The sequence below is a fragment of the mitochondrial genome of Spinacia oleracea (assembly GCF_020520425.1).
Source record: "Spinacia oleracea mitochondrion, complete genome".
Lineage (NCBI taxonomy): Eukaryota > Viridiplantae > Streptophyta > Magnoliopsida > Caryophyllales > Amaranthaceae > Spinacia > Spinacia oleracea.
Window position 1 is genome coordinate 79,069 of NC_035618.1, and position 21,091 is coordinate 100,159.

Consider the following 21,091-nt stretch of genomic DNA (forward strand, 5'->3'; position numbering starts at 1 on the left):
AATTCTCACTAAGTGAAGGTCTGTTCACATCGCAACTTATATCTTCCTTCAGACTTGGCAAGCCTTTCCAGGTAGAGTAGCCAAAGGGCTTTCAGCCATATAGCTGAAAGATCATCTTCTCATTTATGGAGTATCCCGTCTTTGATAAAAACGGCTATTCTCCTTTACGCTAGGTGAGACCGAGAACTCGATTGCAGGTGAAGCCAATGAAGCTCTTTTTGAAGGGAAAATTGGCTTTTAATGCAGTGAAGTCTTTTATCTTCTAACTAGCTCGTAATCCCTTATTTCCTAAGAGAACGGGCTAAGCAAGCAGTATAGAACACGCCTGCTGAAAGAACGACTCTGTCTTTAAGACTGCTTTACCTTTCTATGAGAGATCGTAAGATCCGCTGACAAAACAGAAGGCTTGAGGAACTTTTTACCAGCCAACTCTTGTACGGGCGTGGGCTCAGAAGGACCTCTCTCTCCTGCAATTGCACACCGCATTTTTATTCCACGATTTAAGGATTGGCTCAAGCAACCTATCTTACTAATAATAAGAAAGGGGCAGGTTTTAGTCTTGAAGTCAGTCTTCTTCAATGGATAAGATTCAAAGGTAAACCTAGACTGGCTCTTTCTCAAGAAAAAGATTCGCTTTAGCATGTAAACAAAAGCTTCTAATAAGCGATTACATATCCTCCCATCGAGAAGTCATTTTTGACTGTTAAAAGGCGACGCACCTCCTAATCTCTGGCTATTGCTTCAACTCGCTAGCCTTTTTTTTTCTATTTGTAGGCCGGGCCTAGGGTTTCAAATCCTAAGGGCTATGGTTGGTCGATAGCCTTTGCTTTCGGTCTTAGTTTCCTCATCTCCACTCTGCATTCAGTTTGCAGCTATCTACGATAAGAGAAAGGCTGCTTTTAGGAGTTCTCTTTCCCTAGCGAGTGAAGAACTATTTCAGTAAAGTTCTAATTGCTTATAGTGAAGACAGAAACTGCTCACCCGAGACTCACTTCACTCCTATTGAGCAAAGAAAAGTCAGAACTGATCTGCAACTATATAATAATGGATATTGCTAAGAGTTAGCAGTCGAAGGGAGGCTTTCAGACACTTAAAGACTAAGTGACTCCTCTCTCTTCCTTCAGCCTAGTCCGATACAGCTTGAGCTGTAGTGACTTCTTTACGGAAGAAGTAAAGGTAGAGTAGCTTCAAAATCGAATTCAAAAAAAAAGCAAATCATGCAAGACCATAGCTAAATGCTTAACACATGCATCTGAGGTCAGAGGAGCCGCTAAGGTCGAATTCTTCCTTTGTTTCAAATCAAGTTCAGTTCATTGCTTCGGTAAGAATACAAGCACGAGTTACTTTAACACAACACCCGATACTCTAATAACTTATATAAGAGTAAATGACCATTCTTCGGGAGGGCCGTCTAATAAAGGCGTATGTGTGGACACGGCCACGACGAAAAAAGCAATGGCAGTAAAGGCAGATGTCTGGTCTCGGTTAAGCCCGACGATCCCCTAGACAAAGAAGAAGATAAGATGTGGGCTGTTGGTCTTGATCTGCTGGTGTACTCGATCCACAGGTCCCTCCTCTAGGTTCTTTCTCTCCAACCAAACGTGTGTCGAGCCCGCCACCGTGCACGCATGGTGCAGAAGTGGGTCCCAAGGAACCCGCAGAAGCAAAGAGGTGGTGGCAGTAAACTGGGTCTCCAAAGGGAGAATTGAGTTCACTTCCTTTGGACCTAGTCACATCCTTTCCTACTATAGTTCAAGAAATCTTTGAAAAATCGAGCGTTCCATCCCGGCCCGGGGCCTTCGCGTCCGCCCTGTACTCTGCTTCAGCACTAGAACGAGTAACCAAACCCCGTTTTTTACTTTCAAGACGAGATTTCAACCCACCAACCGAACCCTTTGCGGTAGCCGGTGTCGGCTAGCAAGTTTTGGTAACACAGGTATGGGTCCGTCCGAGGATCGGTTATTGCGTAGGTAGTGAGTAGACAGTAGACCAATCGACGGTTCTACCCTCATTCCAGCGAGGAGCGACTGATTGGAGCTCCGTTAAGGCAGGACATGGCGGGGTAAAAACTTAAGACCTTTCCTGTCCTTTTAGGAACGTTAATCCATTCACCTGTCCTTGATGACCCTTACATCGCGTTAAGGTGGTGCAACTGCACCTCCCAAAAGTAAAAAAGTACGTAGTCGCTAAAGCGAAGCTTTTGGTATGAAATCGCTTATGCGAAGCTTATGGAGGGTGTAAAGCTAAAAAAAGAATTATCCTATCGACCTACACTTTCTTTCTGGACATTAGGCTTACTACTCAATTTCTATCGATCGGGGGCTCCCCCTACTTGAACCAAACTTCGCTTCCAATCCATGGTGTCGGCATCACACATGCTAAATGTGTGCCGTGAGTGAGAGGTCAATCACTCTCAGCTCTTCTTTCGAAATTATCGAACATAACTTATCGGCTTGAGGCTTATTTTCAAGCTGAGTATAAATTACTGATTCAATTGAAAGTGGTATTTTTTATTGAATTCAACCAAAGCAGGAACTTCTTCTCTGACATCAAATATTCTAGGTTTAGTCAAGCTCATGAACTATAACTATTTAATCCGATTCACAATCCATTCCAAACCAAACCGGCCAATCCGATCAAAACAAGCCCAAAACACGGGGTTTGGGTCTTTTTCTCACATTGAGAGGCTTCCCCAGTCAACATAGAGAAGGACAGTCGATAGAAGCAATCATCCGGGGAACCCTCCTTCACAGTCGGTGTCCCATATTCTTAATAATATAATTAGAATATTAATATGCTTAAGACAGGCAAGTCGTTCATGAAGAACCTTAGTTTTGGACCTTTGCAAGAGGATTTCCCTTAGTACCACCACCTATGAAGACTAAGATTCCGAAGCAGTGGGAATAGCTTTGAAAAAGCTTTCGTGTGGTGGGTTTTTTCCCTAATGAGATGGGAGAGCAGCAAGCCAAAGATCGTACTCTCCGGAGCAAGTCAAATTCATAGCTAAGCTGACCATCTATCTGCCCTAAAAGCAAGGGCTTGGAGGGTGCCAGCCGTTCGGTTGAAACTCGGAATTAGGTAGTAAGTGATTGGTCTTTTGGCCACCGATAAAAGGAGGATTCCCAGTCATGTAATTCAAAAGAAATTGAGAAAGAAAAAGCCCATGCTTTGGTGTAGCACCGGTTCTGGCAACTCTTTATATATATATCCGATATGATATCCTGGACTCAAGAAAGGAATTCACAAATGAATGAGCGACTATATCATGGGAATATTCCACTGGTGAACGGCGACAACTTGGCTAAGCCCAGTTTAAGAGCTTACTATAGTATCAAAATTCCATCCTATACTTTTCTAGGAAGTCTTCGAGGCAAAAGAGTGAAAGTGGGAATCGGCATAGTGTAAAGGCCATTCTTTAAAAAAGAAAGGTGAAGTCCGAGGGCTAGGTTCAAGGGTTGGTCGAGCTATTTCATATCCTCCGTCGGTGTCTTTTCACCTCCGAGAATTTTTTTCGGACTTTGAAAAAGCTTTGGATGTACAAGAGCTTGTTTACAATTGATCACATTTTAGCATGCAACTCTCCTAGTCTCATCTTTGGGGCGAAGTAAGCCAATTACATTATTGGTAAGGTTAAGCAGTTTAATCGCATTTCTCGTCTCTCGCTCTGATCTGGTGTCGTCGCTCACAGTCCAAGAAAGGTAGTCCTTTCATTGGCTAACGGGATTAGGCCTAATGGGATAGACCGATCATCGCTTCCTTCCTCTACTAGTTCTGGAGTCAAGCCAGCAAAGAAAAGACTTATTATAGGTCGATCCGGCCGGGGCTGAGGTGCAAAGACAAAGGAATGCAGACGTTGGTAAGGGTAAAGGGGCTAGAAAGAGAAGTTAAGGTCGGTAGGCAGGGCGAGTTCACACGAAAACCATTCCTTTAGCTATTACATTCCAAAAGCTCCATAAGCTTCGCATAAGCGACTTCATACCAAGTAGCGATTACATACCAAAAACTTCGCTTTAGCGACTTCATACCTCTCGCCGCTCATACGCCTACTTCTAGTTAGTTGCTTATTGGGAGATCGAAATAAAGATTGGGACCTGAATGAAGTAGTAAAACGAAGAAGGTCAACCAAGTTAATGTGGCTGTGGGCATTTCTTCTGAAAGCCTTTCTTATATGCTTTATTATGCCTTTGGAGTGCCTAAAGACAAATGAACGAAGTGTCCAAAAATGGTAAGGGACACGAGTGAACAGATTCAAGGGATAGTTGAAACCGCTTACCCTCCCTTTATTGAACGTCATAGCCGATATGATGATAGGAAGTTCTACATAGAATCAAAATATCGAATTAGATGCTTTGGGTATAGCAGGACTTGAACCTGCGACCATTAGGTTAAAAGCCCAATGCTCTACCAACTGAGCTATACACCCCCAAAAAGATTGGTTCGGAAAAGAAGGCGGCCCCTTGGCCGCTCATCATAAAGGGCGCGGCTCTATATGAGGTTCGTACTGCAGAGCAAGCGAAGAAAACGTAAGGGCGCGCGTTAGCACTCCTGCAAGAAAACGAAAACTAAGTTTCGCCTTTTTCGATATGAGAAATGAGAAAGATGCGCTCAAGCACCCAACCCATACTTTGTTCTGCTTGCCGAAGCCTTACTCAACAAGGACCTTTCTTTTTTTAGTAAAAGGTTGCTTGTTTCCACTCATTGAAGATTCTATCTACAAAAGAAGGTCAACGGAAGATACTCAAATTGCTCTCACTGACACCATCTACGAGAAGGTGAGGCAATGCAATTTTCTTTCCAGCCGCCTTTCCAAAAGCATAGCTTTAGCTATTACAACCGAAAGCTTCGCTTAAGCTCAACTTCGAGCTTTAGGTTGTTTACATGCTTAAGCTTCGCTTTAGCGACTACATACCTTACAGCCTTTTTTCGGAGAAGGGGAAGAGCAGTTATCTATGTAATTACGGTCTTTGTCGGCCGTTGTTCCGGTCGAGCACTATCCTTTCTTTGTCTAATTCCGTCTTACCAACCCGCGAAGGGTTGTGAGAGACTGAACCGGGTACGAAGAATGAATCTATATCTGTGCACGGAAGTTGCTGGCCGGCGGCCGCTCAACTGTTCGAGCGCAATGCAGTGGTAGTTGGTTCCGATTCGACAAGGGCAGAATGCCTGGTCGAAGGTCCAAAGTAGGTGGCAGGCGTGTTCGTTTTGGCTCCCGAGCGAGAACAAGAAATAGGCGATGCACCATCCAAAAACTTCGCTTTAGCGACTTCATACCTTGCTGCTATGTACGTTGACCTTTACTTGAGAAATTAATCCAATTGAACCCACGCTCAAAGGAGGACCACAAGCTCGGGGCTCGACGTACGTAGTCGCTTAAGCGAAGCTTTTGGAAAGAAAAATAGGAAGCATTAAATTCAAAAAATGAGGTTAGCAGTGAAAGAAAGAGCCCGGCATTCATTTCTTCATTCATATAAATAGCTGAGTCTACTAAAAGAGAAAGCAGCCTCATCGTTATTAGAGGAGACCTCTGATCGTTCACCCCTAATATGACACGTTCCCTCCCAGTTATATGATCAACGGGCTCAGTCGGTTAGAGAGCGGGGCTATTGTAGGCAAAGTCGTCCCCTCTACTGACCGAACCCTCAGTTCGAAAGTCAGTCTTCGGCGGGTCACCATTACTTTACTTAGAAAGGCGAACATCTGGGAAAGGGAAAGCGCGGTGCGCCTGGTGCAAATTTCTTTTCTCATGATATACCAAGCGGAATGGAGGGTCCTACCCACTGATTGATAGAATAACTACGTAGGGGGCGGGGGGAGCGGTCAACTTGATGCGGAAAAGGCATGAGTGCTGTTCCGATCTTTTAGTGTATTCCTTTGTAGTGAGTAGGGCCTCTTTCTCGTTGATCAGTTCGTCTTTGTTCTATTGAAAGGTCTCCATTCCTACGGCGGTTTTGTCAACGAACGCGTCTCGAGCCGGATTTACTAACCTAACCCTTAAGGAGGCCTTGCCATAGTTGGGTGCTCTGCTTTAGTGTGATTGACGAAGGCTAGGTTTGGAAATATCCAAAACAAATGAAAAGAGATCGGGGTCGATAGTTGGCAAGGAACTGGATCCTCCCCCAAAAAGGGGGGCGGCTGTGGTCGAACTCTAATTATGGAAAAAGTCAGGGCCCTTTTACCAAGTCTACCAGATAGAAGATGATAGAGGGCCAACTATCGTTGCGTTGCACAAGACGGTGCCCTCTCAATCATTGTTCGTAGCCAAATCTGATAATACGCTTCGGCGATGTTACCTACTAAATGAAAAGCCTGCTAGGTGATCGAAATCGCTCAGGTCACTGAGGACTCACTCACCTACTCCTTATCTATCTAAGAGTTTCCTCTATCTACTGAATTCAAAAGGCGACCCGCCGCGCCGGGCTATAAGATACAGCTGTTGTACTACTTGACTGGTAAGAAAGAGCTTCCGTAAGAATTGGAGTTATATTGTATGTACGATATAACCCTCTCTTCCGCTACTAGTGTTGCACAGAAAGGCCGACAGAAGCAACGTTTTTAGCGCGCTTTCAAAAGCGCTTAGCTTCTGCTAGCGGCGGGGCGGCAAGGCCATTAAGTTCAGTTGGAAACCTAAGCCAAGAAGGTACGAACGAAGTGACGGGCCCCTTTAGAGATAGGGGGGCGGCTTTCTTGTGGTAATAATTGAGAACATTTCTCTTCTTCTCTTAGCGTACACAGTTTGCTTGCATGCTGCCCTAGATCTCTCTTTCTTAGTTTCACGCTGGCCTGAATGAAAGTCAAGTCAGTCTTTTAGTAAGCGTATATAAGCAGCTGTTTCGTGTATAAGCAATTCTTTAGTGGTCGCACCGAAAGGTACGTACGGTAGAGGTTGGTTGAAGATGATGTTACGCAGCGTTCAGAACCAGCCTTGAAGTGAATGAATTAGAAGGAAGAAGTAAGAAAATGAGACGACTCTTTTTTGAACTATATCATAAACAGATCTTCTTCTCCACACCAATCACGAGTTTTTCTCCATTCCTCTCGTATATTGTCGTAACGCCCTTAATGCTAGGTTTTGAAAAAGACTTTTCATGTCATTTCCATTTAGGTCCGATTCGGATCCCTCTGTTGTTTCCTTTTCCTCCCGCACCTTTTCTTCGAAATGAGAAAGAAGATGGTACACTCGAATTGTATTATTTAAGTGCTTATTGCTTGCCAAAGATCCTACTTCTACAATTGGTAGGTCACCGGGTTATTCAAATAAGTCGTGTTTTCTGTAGTTTTCCCATGTTACAACTTCTGTACCAATTCGGCCAATCCGGAATGGATCGGTTAAACATTCTATTAGGGAGCCTGGTCTTGACTCTTCTGTGCGGTATTCATTCTTGTTTGGCTCTTGGAATCACATCCAGCAGTGGTTGGAACAGCTCGCAAAATTTAACCACTTCACCTACTTCATTGCCCTCAACCGTTTCTCGTACCTCTATTGAAACAGAATGGTTTCATGTTCTTTCATCGATTGGTTATTTTTCTTCGTTCGTATCTCTTTTTCCAATTTCGGTCTCGATTAGTTCACAAGATTGAATGGCCAATTCTCCTCCGGACCCTCGATTCGATTGTTTTCCAAGAATGTTGGTTGAGCCGAGTATGTAAGCCATGTATCTGGAAATAACTTCAAAGTCAAAGAGGGGCTTTCGGTTCTTTTCACCCTCTTTTGGTCTTGCAGCTATTAGGCTATTAAATCATTTGAATATAAAAAGTAGAAAAAAGTCTATTTTGAGCATGTTCATGTTCCTCTCGTACGTTCATGATATTGCTTTCACATCTTAAAAGCTCAAATAAATGAACTCTAATGGACTTAGCTTGCTCGTTTCATATCACGCTTGACAGCGCCTTGACTTCCGATTTGAGTATAGACCTTTGTCCTATTCTTTTTTGGCTATTGCCAGAGAAGACATCTATGTTATACCAGCAGACATGGCAAGAAAATCTTTCTTTTATAAAGAATGAGCCAAAGCCAAATGCTGACCTAAGAAGGACGCTTGCGGGAGAGTTTTGAGTTTCTCGACAGGTGAATGCTTTACCAAACTCGTATAGAACTCCTTTCATATGTATTGATTTCCGTTTATTACATGCTTGGTTTCCTAAACGATTTCTTCCCAGCACCCCCTGACCAAACAAAAAAGCGGAAAGCCAAGATCTCTATAAAGCGAAGTTTTTGGGATGCAATCAAGAAGCTTTTAACTATGAGATTCTTTCGGTATCTATCTAACAATCAAAGGCTGACCTTCCTGCTTGATTTCTCGATCCAATCTCGCACTTGGTCTGATCGCGCCGTAGATCAAGTTGTAACCGAAGTAGACCAAGAAAGGAGTATGACCAGGCACTCTCTTGGATCTCATGGTTTGGAGCAAGCTCAGCTTTCCTTTCACTTGGCACGAGACACCGTACGCTACACAGAAGAACACAAGATTTGTGAATGAATTTCACATATTGACATTTCCACATTAGAGTGATTCAATGGAGAAAGCAATGCCCTTGAGGAGAGCACTTCCAGCTGTGAAGATAGACTACTCACATATATTCTTTTTGAGTCTTTCGGAGAGGAATGTGATTCAACAAGCAATTCGTTCATACTCTTTCCTTTCCCCATATGATGATGCTCTGTCTCTATGGATTGAGATGAAAAAAACTTCCCTCTCCATAGTAGGATTCTCTATGCCCATACCTCTGACGAACCGAATCAAGCAGTCTGATCATCCTTGTACGTCCCCCTCTTATGTCAACCGTTGAAAGAGCATAATCCAGAACCCAGAAATGAACCATATCGATCCAAGGTTCCCAGTAAAGAGGGAAGGTTAAGCAGACCATAGGAAGAGCCTGATGAAGTCAATCAGAGAGGTACGTAGTCGCTAAAGCGAAGTTTTTGGATTTGTAATAGCTAAAGCTATGCTTTTGGAAAGAGAAAATAGAATAGCGATAGATCTTTATAAACTAACAAACGGAATAGAATCCGAGACCTACGATTTCAATTGAGTTAAGTCAATTGCCCCTTACCCGCTCGCCAGTTACACAGTATATCAGACACCCATACACGACTTCTAACATCGCCATTCAATATTTCTAGCACTGAACTCACTTAAGCCGAAAGCTGCTAAAGCAACATCGAGTGAGTACCATTACTGCCTAGCCCAAAGAGGAACCCGGCCCGAAATAGAAAGAAGGAATAGAACTCCGAGGCTTTGAAAAGAATATATGAGAAAGGAAAACTTCTTGTGAGCCGAATGAGTCTCATAGACATCTCTTTAGCATCCTAGCCCAAAGACTCCCATCATGGGTGAAAGCGCAATCACAACTGTCTCGTGCTTAAAGGGTTTCGGGGTACTTGCTTTATTTTATGTCTTTCCTTCTTCCCTTCCTCGCTCAGGAAAGCTGTCCAACCTACCTAAAATGGCTAACCAATCCAAAAACTTCGCTTTAGCGAGTAAACAAATGCTTCGCACTAAGCGAGTAAACAAAAGCAGAGCTTTAGCGAGTCAACTTCCTCTAGTTGAAGAGTAATAGGACGGTAAAGAGGAGCGGCCTCCGTGTTGGCAGAGGCCATTCAAGATATTCTGAGGCAGAGCAGTAGCACTGGAACTTTGGCGGCTAGCATTTCGACCTTTGGCAAGGCCAGAAGTCATCATTTCAACGGCAAACTCTATTCCCTTTTCCTATATCTCCGCTCTCGCTTCCGTACTCTTTTTCCTATCTGGGATATCTCATTTGATCTCAGCAAGCCGCTTCGCGCTCAAAGGGAGAACTAGAGCTTCAAAAGAAGGCGTAGCGAGGGTTGGTAGTGTGGCCAGAGGCCCAGTTCATCTGCACCTTCCCTTCTAACTTTTCTTAATTCTTCTAATCCTGCCTGCTATACCAAGAGAAAGAAGACGGCTACCTTCTCATTTTTCTCTGTCTTAGCTGGAGATAAAGTCGCTACATCCAGCTCATAGAGGACGCAATGACTCAGATTCGCTACTTATGCCTTTCTTTTCTACATGAGGTAGGAAGATAAGAGTAAGAAGAGAAGGCTAGGTCCCAGCCTATTCCACAAAACAAATTTGCTTTAGGCTTCTTGCCAATAGTGAGAAAAACCTTGCTTATCCATCTTGAGAAATAGAAAATATAGAAAGATAACTCGATCAATGTCTTCCGTCTTTTTCCGCTATAACCTTCAAGGAAGACAAGAGGAAGATGCAAAAAGGCAAGACAGATGATAAGATGATGCATCTTTGCGTCTTTTTGTCTGGATCTATATATAGAAATAGAAGCTCGAATTATAACTCCTTCTCCTTTTATCCTAGCGCTCTCAAGCTAAGGTAGGTGGATCCCACTCTAATAGCTCTGACTAAATGAAATACATGCATTAAGATACGAAGGCTTCTTATTCCACAACAACGAAATTTTTCATATACTAGGGGATTCGAGTCCATAACCATGGGTTCCAATCAGATCTTGTAGCACTTACCAATGAGGCCCTATCGATTAGTATTACACAGCTTAAATCAATTATAGACACTAATACAATTCGATCCGCTCTTCATAGACAAACTTGGGATTTGCGATCCCAGGTAAGATCGGGTCAGGATCATGGATCCTATTTCTATCTATATGAAGAAAAAATAATGTAACGTATGTAATCGCTAAAGCTCTTGGAGCTTTTGTTTACTCGCTAAAGCTATGCTTTTGGAATGAAAGAATTGATATATCATAGAATGAAAGGTATGAGAAAACTTTCTAAGGAAAAGCTTGCATTATAATTCTGATAAAAAGAAAGGATAGAAATAAAGCTCTTCTGCACAAAAAAGGGAAGACTGAACGATGCACTTTCCCAGCTGCATTCGACACATGTGCTCTAGCAGCTATATCTGACAACCACCTTCATCAGTGATCAAGAGCTTCTAGTACACCCACTTAACAATCCCGGCAGCTAATGAGCTAATCTAGCTCATAGCTACCAGCTTCTATCCTATCTAAAAGCTGTCTTTTGGAGTTATAGACATTCAATCCCGGAGATAGTCAAAATCAAATGCCCTTGTCCGTGCTAAATGAAAGGAATGAGATAGGCCGCTTACACACGCTTCAAGTCTTCTTTTGCTGATTCAATAGCACCAATTAGACTGAATAAGTCTTAGTGTGGTTAAGCCGGGGCCAGGGTCAGAAGTTCTTCCATCTCCGGAGATCAGGCAGAGCCTATACGCCTTCTTCCTTTGCTACAGCTAGCGGGTATTCATTCAAAAAGAATGCATTTACCTTTCTCCCCTGGGAGGAATAATTCAAATCTAGTTAGGGTGTCCTCGTAAAGTAAGGACAAGAGTTCTGCCATTCCTCTCCGCTCTGGCAACTCGAAGTCTAAGGTTCTGAAAGAAAAGCTTTTCTCACTCAAAGAGAAAAGACCAAATCGTCTCTTCTTTCAAAAGAGTTATCGCCTACCCCTATTACTACTATAGACTAGCAGCGGCAAGAGAGCTATTCTCTTCCCTTCTTCTTCACGTGAGACTTATAGCATTTAAAGATTGCAAGAGAGAAGGCTTCAATTGAGTGGTCACGCGAGATGGACTAACTATAGCATCTGTTTGGAGCAAGCCTGCGCTTTCAAATGTAACATATTTTTTTCGGCCTTACTTGTTGTTTAAGTAAGCAAGTAGAAACTACCTTCAAGAAAGCTGACAAAGAGCAGCTGAGCGAACTCGAGAGAATGATTTCTTTAATAGCGTAGGTTTGGTTGAGCCTAAGGTAGACGTCTTCCGATTAAGGAAAGAGAAAGATCCAATTTAATGTCCATCTGCCCTCGTTAGTTGATATCATGGAGTATAAGTTTTACCAGATTCGGGAGTTGGGATTGAGCTTTCTTTTCAGTAAAGCCTCGCATTACTAACGCTTAGAGAGCGCTCCCCCTCTTAAAGAAGGTAAGTTGAGAAGTAGAGGTAATTTTTTAATTGAATAATAACTTCTTTATTAGAGTTGCTTATATGGGAAGCTTCAGTTGGACTCATTCATAAGAATGTCAGTCCATCGACCTTGCTACAAGTATTGAACTCCTATGGCTTGCTTTACTCGCTCTTGCCCGCATGAAGGAGCTTTGCCTCTTTGCTTACCCTACTGCCTTTCAACATGAAAAATAAGCAAAAGAGTCTTTATATAAATAAAACCAACCCGATCTACGTATGTAATCGCTTAAGCGAAGCTTTTGTTGACTTGCTTAAGCATCGCTTATGGTAGTTGACTCGCTAAAGCTCGAAGTTAGATATAAGGTTCTTTTTTTTCATCGCTTTCATGGAGTTGCCGGAAGCAAGGAACCGTTGCTAAGATGCGACGCGCTTCTTTTTACCCGCTTTACTACTTCACTTTATTGTTGTACCCTCTCTTTGATTCTTGCTTGGCCCAAGCTCAATAGTTGCTGATGTAGAAAAAGTGTGTATGCGCTTGTGGAAACACCCTTAGTAAGGTGAATTTTCATAACTCAACTAAATTTCCCATTTCAATGGGTCCCCTTCTTTCCAGCGGGGGAAGAAAGAGAGAATCTTTCACTACAGCCTAAACTCGGATCGGAATGGAAGCTTTTTCTTAATTCAATAATAAGACATTGAGCCGTAGGACAGTAGAAATCTTAGAAGCTTGCCTGGCTTAGTAGCTTTTGATGCATTCCCTCAGCATCTTTCTTCATTTTCTATATGATTAAGACATGCAAGTCTTACTATGTTTTAAGTAAGAGAGGTAGTTGACTCCCTAAAGCTCGAAGTTGAGCTTAAGCGATCGGAGCGAAGTTTTTGGATCGATTTGAGCTGATTTCTTAATGGTTAACTCTCTGACCTGACCTGGGCATCTAACCTTAAAAGTCGAAAAGTAGCGAAGCATAAATTCTCGTAGATAATCAATTTTCTCGTTATTCGTGAAGGGGTCGCGGAAAGAATTGGGTTCGAGCCCCATAGCCCCGATGTGGCGAAAAAGACTGACTGATTCAACATAATGCCCGCATTAAGGTATAAAACTTGCCGTCTACTTTCAGGAAATGTTCGGAATAAGGAACTTACAATAGTTCAACGCCGCATTCTCCGAAATTTGAGAATGAAGAAAAGATCTATTAAGAAAAAGATTTATCCTAGAAAAAACCGTAACAGTTACATACAATTACAAACTACACGAAAGTTGTCCCTTTTTCATGGTAATTTACCCATCACAAAGATGCACAGAAGAACAAAACGAACTTCATATATCCCTTTTCTACTCAATCCAGAAACAAGATTGGACGTTATTCTGGTTCGTCTACATTTTTGTGAAACTATTCCTCAAGCAAGGCAGCCGATAAGTCATCGAAAAGTGTGTGTGAATAATGGAATAGTAAACATTCGTCATTTGAAAGTTTCCCACGGCGATATAATATCTTTTCAAGAAAATTACGCGAGAACCCGCGGTAAAGAAATAAGGAGATTTTTCTATATCAAAATATCAGTTGAAAAAATCATAGGCAAATTAAGGGTTCACCGGGTAAGAATGCGGAGAAGAAGCAAAACAGAATGGTTCCGCCGAGTAAGAATGTGGAGAAGAAGCAAAACGGAATGGTTCCGCCGACTCAAAACTAAGAAGAAATGCCGCCTACTACTAAAAGACAAAGACCAGTTTTTGCAAAAGTTACATTCTTCTATGCAAAAAGAAGACTTAAAAAGAACAAAGAAGTTTGGATCCGACGCTGAGCACAACAGAATGAAGAGGAATTTTGATCACTCCGTGACCTTATCGAAGAAGAGAAGGAAGAGAAGAATCAAAAGGATAGAACTACCTACTCATTATTCGGAGGTCAATCATAGAACACTAAAAGCTGTGGTATCTTATGGACCTAACATAGATCACATCCCTCACCACATAAGATTGAAAGATCCAAACCTTCCTCTTCGGAGCGGAAAGGGGCGTGGCCAAAACACATAAAGATCGGCGTAGTAGCTCATAGGGACATAACATATCTATCCGGATAGAGATAAGGACAGGGATCCATCTAGATAAAATATTGAACCGGTTTTCTTTTTTTTCTTGATTCTGATTGATTTTTTTTTACGACAAGTTTGAAATCTTAATGCAGGCAAGGTCAAATTCACTTAGAAGAACAAGTAAGGAAACTTTCTATTATTTCTGGGTCGGAGCGTAGACGGGCGAGCAGAGCCCAGGAAAGAGGGAAGCCCTCATAGAGCAGTCTTCTACTTCTAGTCGACTGCTGCCCTGAGAGAAGGTGGCCTCCCTCGGGAAACATGGCCCAATTTCTCTTCTTTCTTTTTGATTTCGGGTTTCTTTACAGAACGCAAAAAGGTGGGGAAGAAGCTAGCCGAACCCGGATAAGAAATTCTCGGCGTCGAGAGATCGTAAGTAACTCAGTGAATGCTCTCCAAGAAGGGCTTGGTTTGGAAGAAGGAAATGAAATATGAACAACCGCGCTGGTCGTACGTAATAGATCGACTTTCATGCTAGTTCTTACTCCAAACCAGCATGAAAGTTCCATTTCAGTGAAGGACGACGTACCATGATACTTTCTGTTTTGTCGAGCCCGGCTTTGGTCTCTGGTTTGATGGTTGTACGTGCTAAAAATCCGGTACATTCCGTTTTGTTTCCCATCCCAGTCTTTCGCAACACTTCAGGTTTACTTCTTTTGTTAGGTCTCGATTTTTCCGCCATGATCTTCCCAGTAGTTTATATAGGAGCTATAGCCGTTTCATTCCTATTCGTTGTTATGATGTTCCATATTCAAATAGCGGAGATTCACGAAGAAGTATTGCGCTATTTACCAGTGAGTGGTATTATTGGACTGATCTTTTGGTGGGAAATGTTCTTCATTTTAGATAATGAAACCATTCCATTACTACCAACCCAAAGAAATACGACCTCTCTGAGATATACGGTTTATGCCGGAAAGGTACGAAGTTGGACTAATTTGGAAACATTGGGCAATTTACTTTATACTTACTATTTTGTCTGGTTTTTGGTTTCTAGTCTTATTTTATTAGTAGCCATGATTGGGGCTATAGTACTGACTATGCATAGGACTACTAAGGTGAAAAGACAGGATGTATTCCGACGAAATGCTATTGATTCTAGAAGGACTATAATGAAGAGGACGACAGACCCACTCACGATCTACTAAAGGTATCGGAGATTGATTGGTTCGAATCCAATCCGTGAGATGGCAGTGATCTTTAGCCGGTCATGGCCATTAAACCTTTTTAAGTGAACTATAGAGTAAGGCTTTTCTGAGTCCCTTCGCCTAGCGGAAACCCCTGCTTTTCGGCCGTAATCCCGTGCCAAGGCATTCAATGGTAATGGATTATACCCTGAACCGGGAGCGGGCGAAGACATGCAGCTTTCATTTTCAAGGTACACAGTCACGTGCTGAGCAAAGAGGTATATATCATACTCATTTATACGCGCAAGGTGCGGCATCAGCCGGAACGCGGAGAGGATTTCCCTCAAACAAAGATGGGCGTGTCAGGAAACAATGTGAAGTCACCCCGTCCAGGGAGCTGTTGACTAATGACCTAAAAAATGCGTGACGTTTGGGAAGCATGAGCCCCGTACCGACTCATTGGGATCCTAAGCATACAGACCCAAGGGATGGTTTTCATACCGTCCACTGTCGTCACTTCAACTTGGCATTGGACTCAAGCCGGCCTCTAGTGATTGACTATCGAACCTTCAGGTCCCCACACTGAGGTTATACGCCAAAGATAGAAGACTCTGCTTGCGCAGCTTGGATACTTTTTCAAGGTAGGTAAGCGGGTGAACTCCCTCGTCCCTGGACCTAGACAGGTAATGTATCGTGCCAAAATCAATGATAGCCCCAGCTCTACCTGCAGGTCCAGAGATTTCCCCACAAGGCAAAGGACCGCCCGCATGGGATGCGTACCGTTGTTACGATTGGCCGTTCGAAGTCTTATCCGGTACAACTAATAAGAACCACCAGGCAACGTGAATCTCACTCTATCATAAACAAAAAGCTGTTAAGCGAAACCTCACGTCCCCTCCGCAGAAAGGAAAGGAAAAGTTTATCCGCTCATAATGATTGTAGAGTATTTTCGGGTTGGAGGTCTAATAGTAGTCACATCAAGTCCCCCCCCTCTTACTCAGGGAGGAATACTTAACATTATCCATGAAAGAAAGCTTTGAAGAATGCAATTTTTTCATGGGTAAGAAGGATAGAGAGCCTCCGCCTGCGTTTTCAGATATGAGTGAGTGAGCGCTTTTTCTGCTATGAATGAATGACCTCTCTATTTCTTTTCAAGCTTGCTCTTCGGCCTATCGCTTTCTTCTATGAAAAGGTTCTTCCGTAATCACTACATCCATTCTTCTTTCATTCCTATGAAAAGAGAACTAGACCTTTCTTTTCATCATTCAAATCTGTCATTCAATCGCAGTGCGGTGCTCTCAAAAAGCTCAACCTCCTTTCGTAAAAACTTCCCTGGTATGCCCTTCCCGAAGAATAGAATCTCAATCTCTCTTAAGCCCTCTCCACGAAAGCTTGACTGCCCGGCCTTCCCCAATTATCATTACCTTGAACAGCCTCACCTCCCATCACACACAAGGAGAGCAGACTTTGAAAGGTATCTATGGGCTCAAGCAGTCTCCCAGGGCCTGGTCGGAAACGGAGGCCCGAGTAGAACTCCTTTGCTCAATAATGATATGGAAAAAAAATCCCGGAAAAAGAGAGCTCTTAAGATATTTGAAAGGTACTAGCGACGAAGTCCAAACAGGATACCAGCAGAGTCCGACATCCTACGAATCGTTTACACCGCAGCACACACTTCTCACTCACTCTCTTATAAATAAGACTAGAGGTTGAAGTAGAAGGCTCAGAGACTACCGACTCAAACTTAGACTTGGATTCTTGTCGAATATAAGCTTTGAGCTTAAGAATAAAGACAAGTATAGCTTAACTAAGATGTGGGCCTTCTCATCTTTCCGCTCTCTCAGAGATCGATGGAAAGCTTTTTTCGCTATAGAAGAGCATGGATCATCTGCTTAAAGAAAGAGGATAAGGAAGCGAAACCTCTGTGTGAAACCCCCAATAAAGTCAGAGATGTCCATTCCAAAAGCTTCGCTTAAGCGAGTACATCAACCAACATAAATTTGTTATATGTAAAGCTTCAACTCTTCCCTTTCTGAAAAAGTTATGGCGCGGGTGCCTTTGAATTAAGACTTCCCTCCGCCCATTAGATCCGGACCGCCGGTGAATTTGTCAGATAGAAAGATCTTTTAGAAACCGAATCAATTGCTTGGCGCCCCTTAGCCTGTTGTTTGGCTAAAAAGACTCCCATGAGTTGTTTATAATGGGTCAAACTATCCCCGGGTACTGGAGTCATATAGCGGCGGCCATAACCTTTTCTTCATTGGTTCATGTTGTGCTTCCCGACAAACTCCTTTTTTCGAAAGAAATGAAAGCTTATGCTCTTTCCAAAAACTTCGCTCCGATCGCTTCATTCTTAATGCTTCGCACTAAGCGTGTAAACAAAAGCATAGCTTTCGCTATTACATCCGAAAGCTTCGCTTAAGCTCAACTTCGAGCTTTAGGTTGTTTACATGCTTAAGCTCCAAGAGCTTTAGCGATTACATACGTAGCTCTTTCTCATCGAACCCTTGTTTCCCCCCTCCTCGGGTAAACATAATTGACTAATTCTTAGATTTGGAGAGAGGAGATCATTGACTAACCAATCCATGGGTCATTATACTCCGCGGATTAATGCGAAAGAAGCGGGGAATTTTTGGACTTTCACATCCCACAAATAGAGGAAGGGACCCCACCCCGATAGTATTGAAAGACCGACGCGCGCAGTGGAATTAGTAATAGGGCATAGTGGAACTAGGAATAGCTGTAGGAAAGGGATTCCTTCGTCGGGAGAGCTGGCACTAACTAATAAAGAAAGGATAGTAGGCTTGCTCCGCCCTATTACTCCTGCCCTACAAGCCGCCGCTCGAACGAATCTTTTTTCGCCGGGAAGCAGAATGCTCTGTAATTGAAGCTGAAGATAAAGAGCCAGTCTCGGCTTTCTTCCGCCGAACCGAACGAAGACAGTTTCTCTCCCCTCTCTATTGCACTGATCTCTTCTCTTTCTTCATTCAGGAAAGGTGAAAGAGAGGCAATTCTCATTGTTTTGGTGCCGCCTAAAGGTTCTGTTTCTGTTCTTGATTTGGTTGTAAAGAACCTAACTTAAACAATTCTTCTTTTTTTTCTTAGCCTATATTTTATTTTCGTGCTAGAGTGCGCTAGTGCTTTAGTTTTCTCGCTTGGATAAAGACCTACAAGAACTGGAGAGGTTGACTCCTAATGTTGTTTATGAGGCTTTTCTGCGCTTCTTTGGGAGTGGGATCCCGGCTCGTTGCTGCCTACCTTGATTCATGGGGCAGGGAGCCGCGAGGGATCTTTTTTTATATAAAAAGAATCTGGGTTTTGTTACGAGTTCAGCCCTGTCAGTGCTCTCAGAAACAGGAGCAATTAGTGCTAAATAGACAAGAACTAAGTCAATCTCCACTTACTTAATCGAGCGGAGTGGACGGACCAGGCTTTAGGGAAGGGTATAGAGGGGAAGTATAAGTGCGGACGGTAGGGTGGTCTATGATCAGAAGATCCTTGGAAGTGCGGCTGTATAGATGTCAGGCGGTTTGGTTTCGCCTCTCAAAACTCATTTGACTGAACTAGGGCGACCGGCCGCAGCAAGGGAAGAGAGGCTTGTTCCATGTTAGCAGCTCGTCTTTTTTTCTATTTTGACCTTCCGGTCTAACGAAATGTTCAGGTCTTTGTGTGCGTGACGCCTAGCTACAAACTCTATATGATTCAGCAGGTGCCACACAGCTTTATGCATCAGCGGCATATTCGCTCTAGACGAATCAAGATGTACCTCCGTGAAACCGTCTAAACTTCCAAGGATTGGAAGATCAAACCGCGCTTCGAGTGTGTTAGGGGTTTTTATCCTGTGGCACCGACCGGGGACTTACAAGGTGGACGAAAGTAAACAAGCGAAGGCCAGAAGGGGCGGTTCCGTATGAATCGAGGGATCGGGTTCAAAGGGTGTAAGAGGCTTTTTTCTATTGGGACCGTCCACAGGGAGCCGGCGGGGGGCCCCTCTTTTCACGGAAGTTCCATTCAATTTCTATCTAGATTCGTTGGATAGAGCCTTCGAAATCCACTTTCCCACCTTTCTATATGCTCGTTTTGGTTCTCAGATCTTCGTTCCGGGGCGGATCGAAGGATTTTTCTGTACCAAACTTTCTCAACCAAAGGTTCTCGTGGGAGGTCCTGAAATTATAGAAATGGAAAGGCTTCTTACCTGCGACCTACTTCTGCCGGAGGTTAACTCCCCTCGGGGTATGATCGGAAATACCAGGCCCAGTGAAGTCTGCTTCAGAGTTCGGGAAAGTGGCAAGCCTACTGTCATTAACCAACACTCTGTGAAGCTTCCTGGCAATAATCCGCTCACTATCTCTGCGGTTGGGAAAAGTGTAGAGCGGGCCCTTAAAAGGTATGAAGTCGCTAAAGCGAAGTTTTTGGGAGGTCACCCGAATCTATATCTAAGAAGCATTGGTGGAGGTCAGTATTATGACTTCTCCCACCCCCACTCATCTCTTCCTCATGGAATCAAGAATAATTGAAATCTCTCATAACAAATCCCAGCTTGTCACTACACTGCTCAGTCTCTTCAAATCCGCCCAGAAATCTCCTTTCTGTTTTGATTTTCTTTCGGGATTGGTTGCATTGGTTGTTCGAGATCTACTTCACTGGCGGATAAATGCCTTGCCTCAGCTAGCACAAGGGAGACCAAGAGAGATGGCAACTCGACCTGGACACTTTTGCCTATCCGAATCGAATTTCCTTGAAATTTGCAAACCAAGCTACTTGAAAGAGTATCACGCCCCTCAAGGCCAGATTAGTGGCAAAATCACCCAACTTCATGGTATTAACTACGAGAAGACATTCAGTCCCGTAGGCAAACCTGTGACAATTTGAACCGTTCTCTCGTGTCTCACCGGAGCCTCTCTCCGAGAGGGGAGGAAAAGAATAGCAAGTCTAGTTTATCATGCATCAATATTAGCGGGGATGTTCTCCCCTCAGTCCCATGCGTTCTCCCTCCGACATCTCATTCGAGATGGGATGGCTTATCAGTGAATCTATAAATCCCTCCCCCAACAACTGATGGCATTAGCACGAAGCAAAGACATAGAGGGGCTAGCGTGCAGAGCAATAGTAAGCTACTTCACTCGAGAAGAAGAAAGACGCTCTCGCTCGACTCAGATAATGATGAAGCTCGAGCTCATCTCTTGCCAAGCTAGCTCCGATGCTACTGCTCAGCTCAGCTCTGAGACTTCAAGAACAGTACTTTATTGATTCACAGGCCTTCCATAAGCATAGCTTTAGCGTGTAAACAAAAGCTCCATAAGCGACTTCATACCAAGTAGCGATTACATATCAAAAACTTCGCTTAAGCGACTACGTTCCGAAAGCTTCGCTTAAGCGACTTCTTACCTCTTGCTGGTTGGCTCTTAGTCAAAAATGAAATTGATTCTAACAATTTCTTCCCTTACTGAAAGAATATTCCCGTCTTGCTTGACTCGAGTGCTAGCTTTCTTCTTCTGTCAGAGACGGATCCGGAGCTAGCGGTGACCGGCCAGTAGGCACTCTTTGTTCGGAGCTTTCTCGATGCTACTTGAAAAGAACATATGCGAAAAAGCAGGATAAGAAAAAAGGAAGATTTCGTTCTTTCGATCTTTCACTCAAGTACACCCCAACCTAATCTCGACTCGGAAAGCGAAACCTGAGCAATTCACTAAGAAAGTGACAGCCTTTAGCCAAAGAGGAAGTCCGCGGTCAAATCTGGTAAATATAGAAATAGAAAGAGGGCCTGTGACCTCAATATTCGAAAAAAAGATCTTTTCCCAAAAGAAGACTCATAGCTGGCATAGCCGTAAAGTCAACCGAGAATAGTCAGCTCTAAGTCAGCCCAGAAGAGAGCTTAGACAGCGGTTACACCTGAGGAGTTTGTTTCCCCGACGAGGCGAAGACCCGGAAAAGGGGAGCCTAAAACTATCA

General features: G+C 43.4%; 3 protein-coding genes and 1 non-coding gene across 4 annotated transcripts; 3 read left to right on the forward strand and 1 right to left on the reverse strand.

Moving 5' to 3' along the window:
• Positions 1-4,350: 4,350 nt before the first annotated feature.
• Positions 4,351-4,423, reverse strand: trnK-TTT. The gene has a single exon. It is a non-coding gene; the product is annotated as a tRNA-Lys (tRNA).
• A 2,534-nt stretch (positions 4,424-6,957) lies between these two features.
• Positions 6,958-7,578, forward strand: ccmB. The gene has a single exon. The coding sequence runs from the start codon at positions 6,958-6,960 to the stop codon at positions 7,576-7,578; it is 621 nt and encodes a 206-aa protein (YP_009414546.1).
• A 5,421-nt stretch (positions 7,579-12,999) lies between these two features.
• Positions 13,000-13,956, forward strand: rps4 (ribosomal protein S4). Its single transcript has one exon. It carries the CDS (start codon positions 13,000-13,002, stop codon positions 13,954-13,956), a length of 957 nt encoding a protein of 318 aa, YP_009414547.1.
• A 586-nt stretch (positions 13,957-14,542) lies between these two features.
• Positions 14,543-15,160, forward strand: nad6 (NADH dehydrogenase subunit 6). The gene has a single exon. It carries the CDS (start codon positions 14,543-14,545, stop codon positions 15,158-15,160), a length of 618 nt encoding a protein of 205 aa, YP_009414548.1.
• Positions 15,161-21,091: the final 5,931 nt, after the last annotated feature.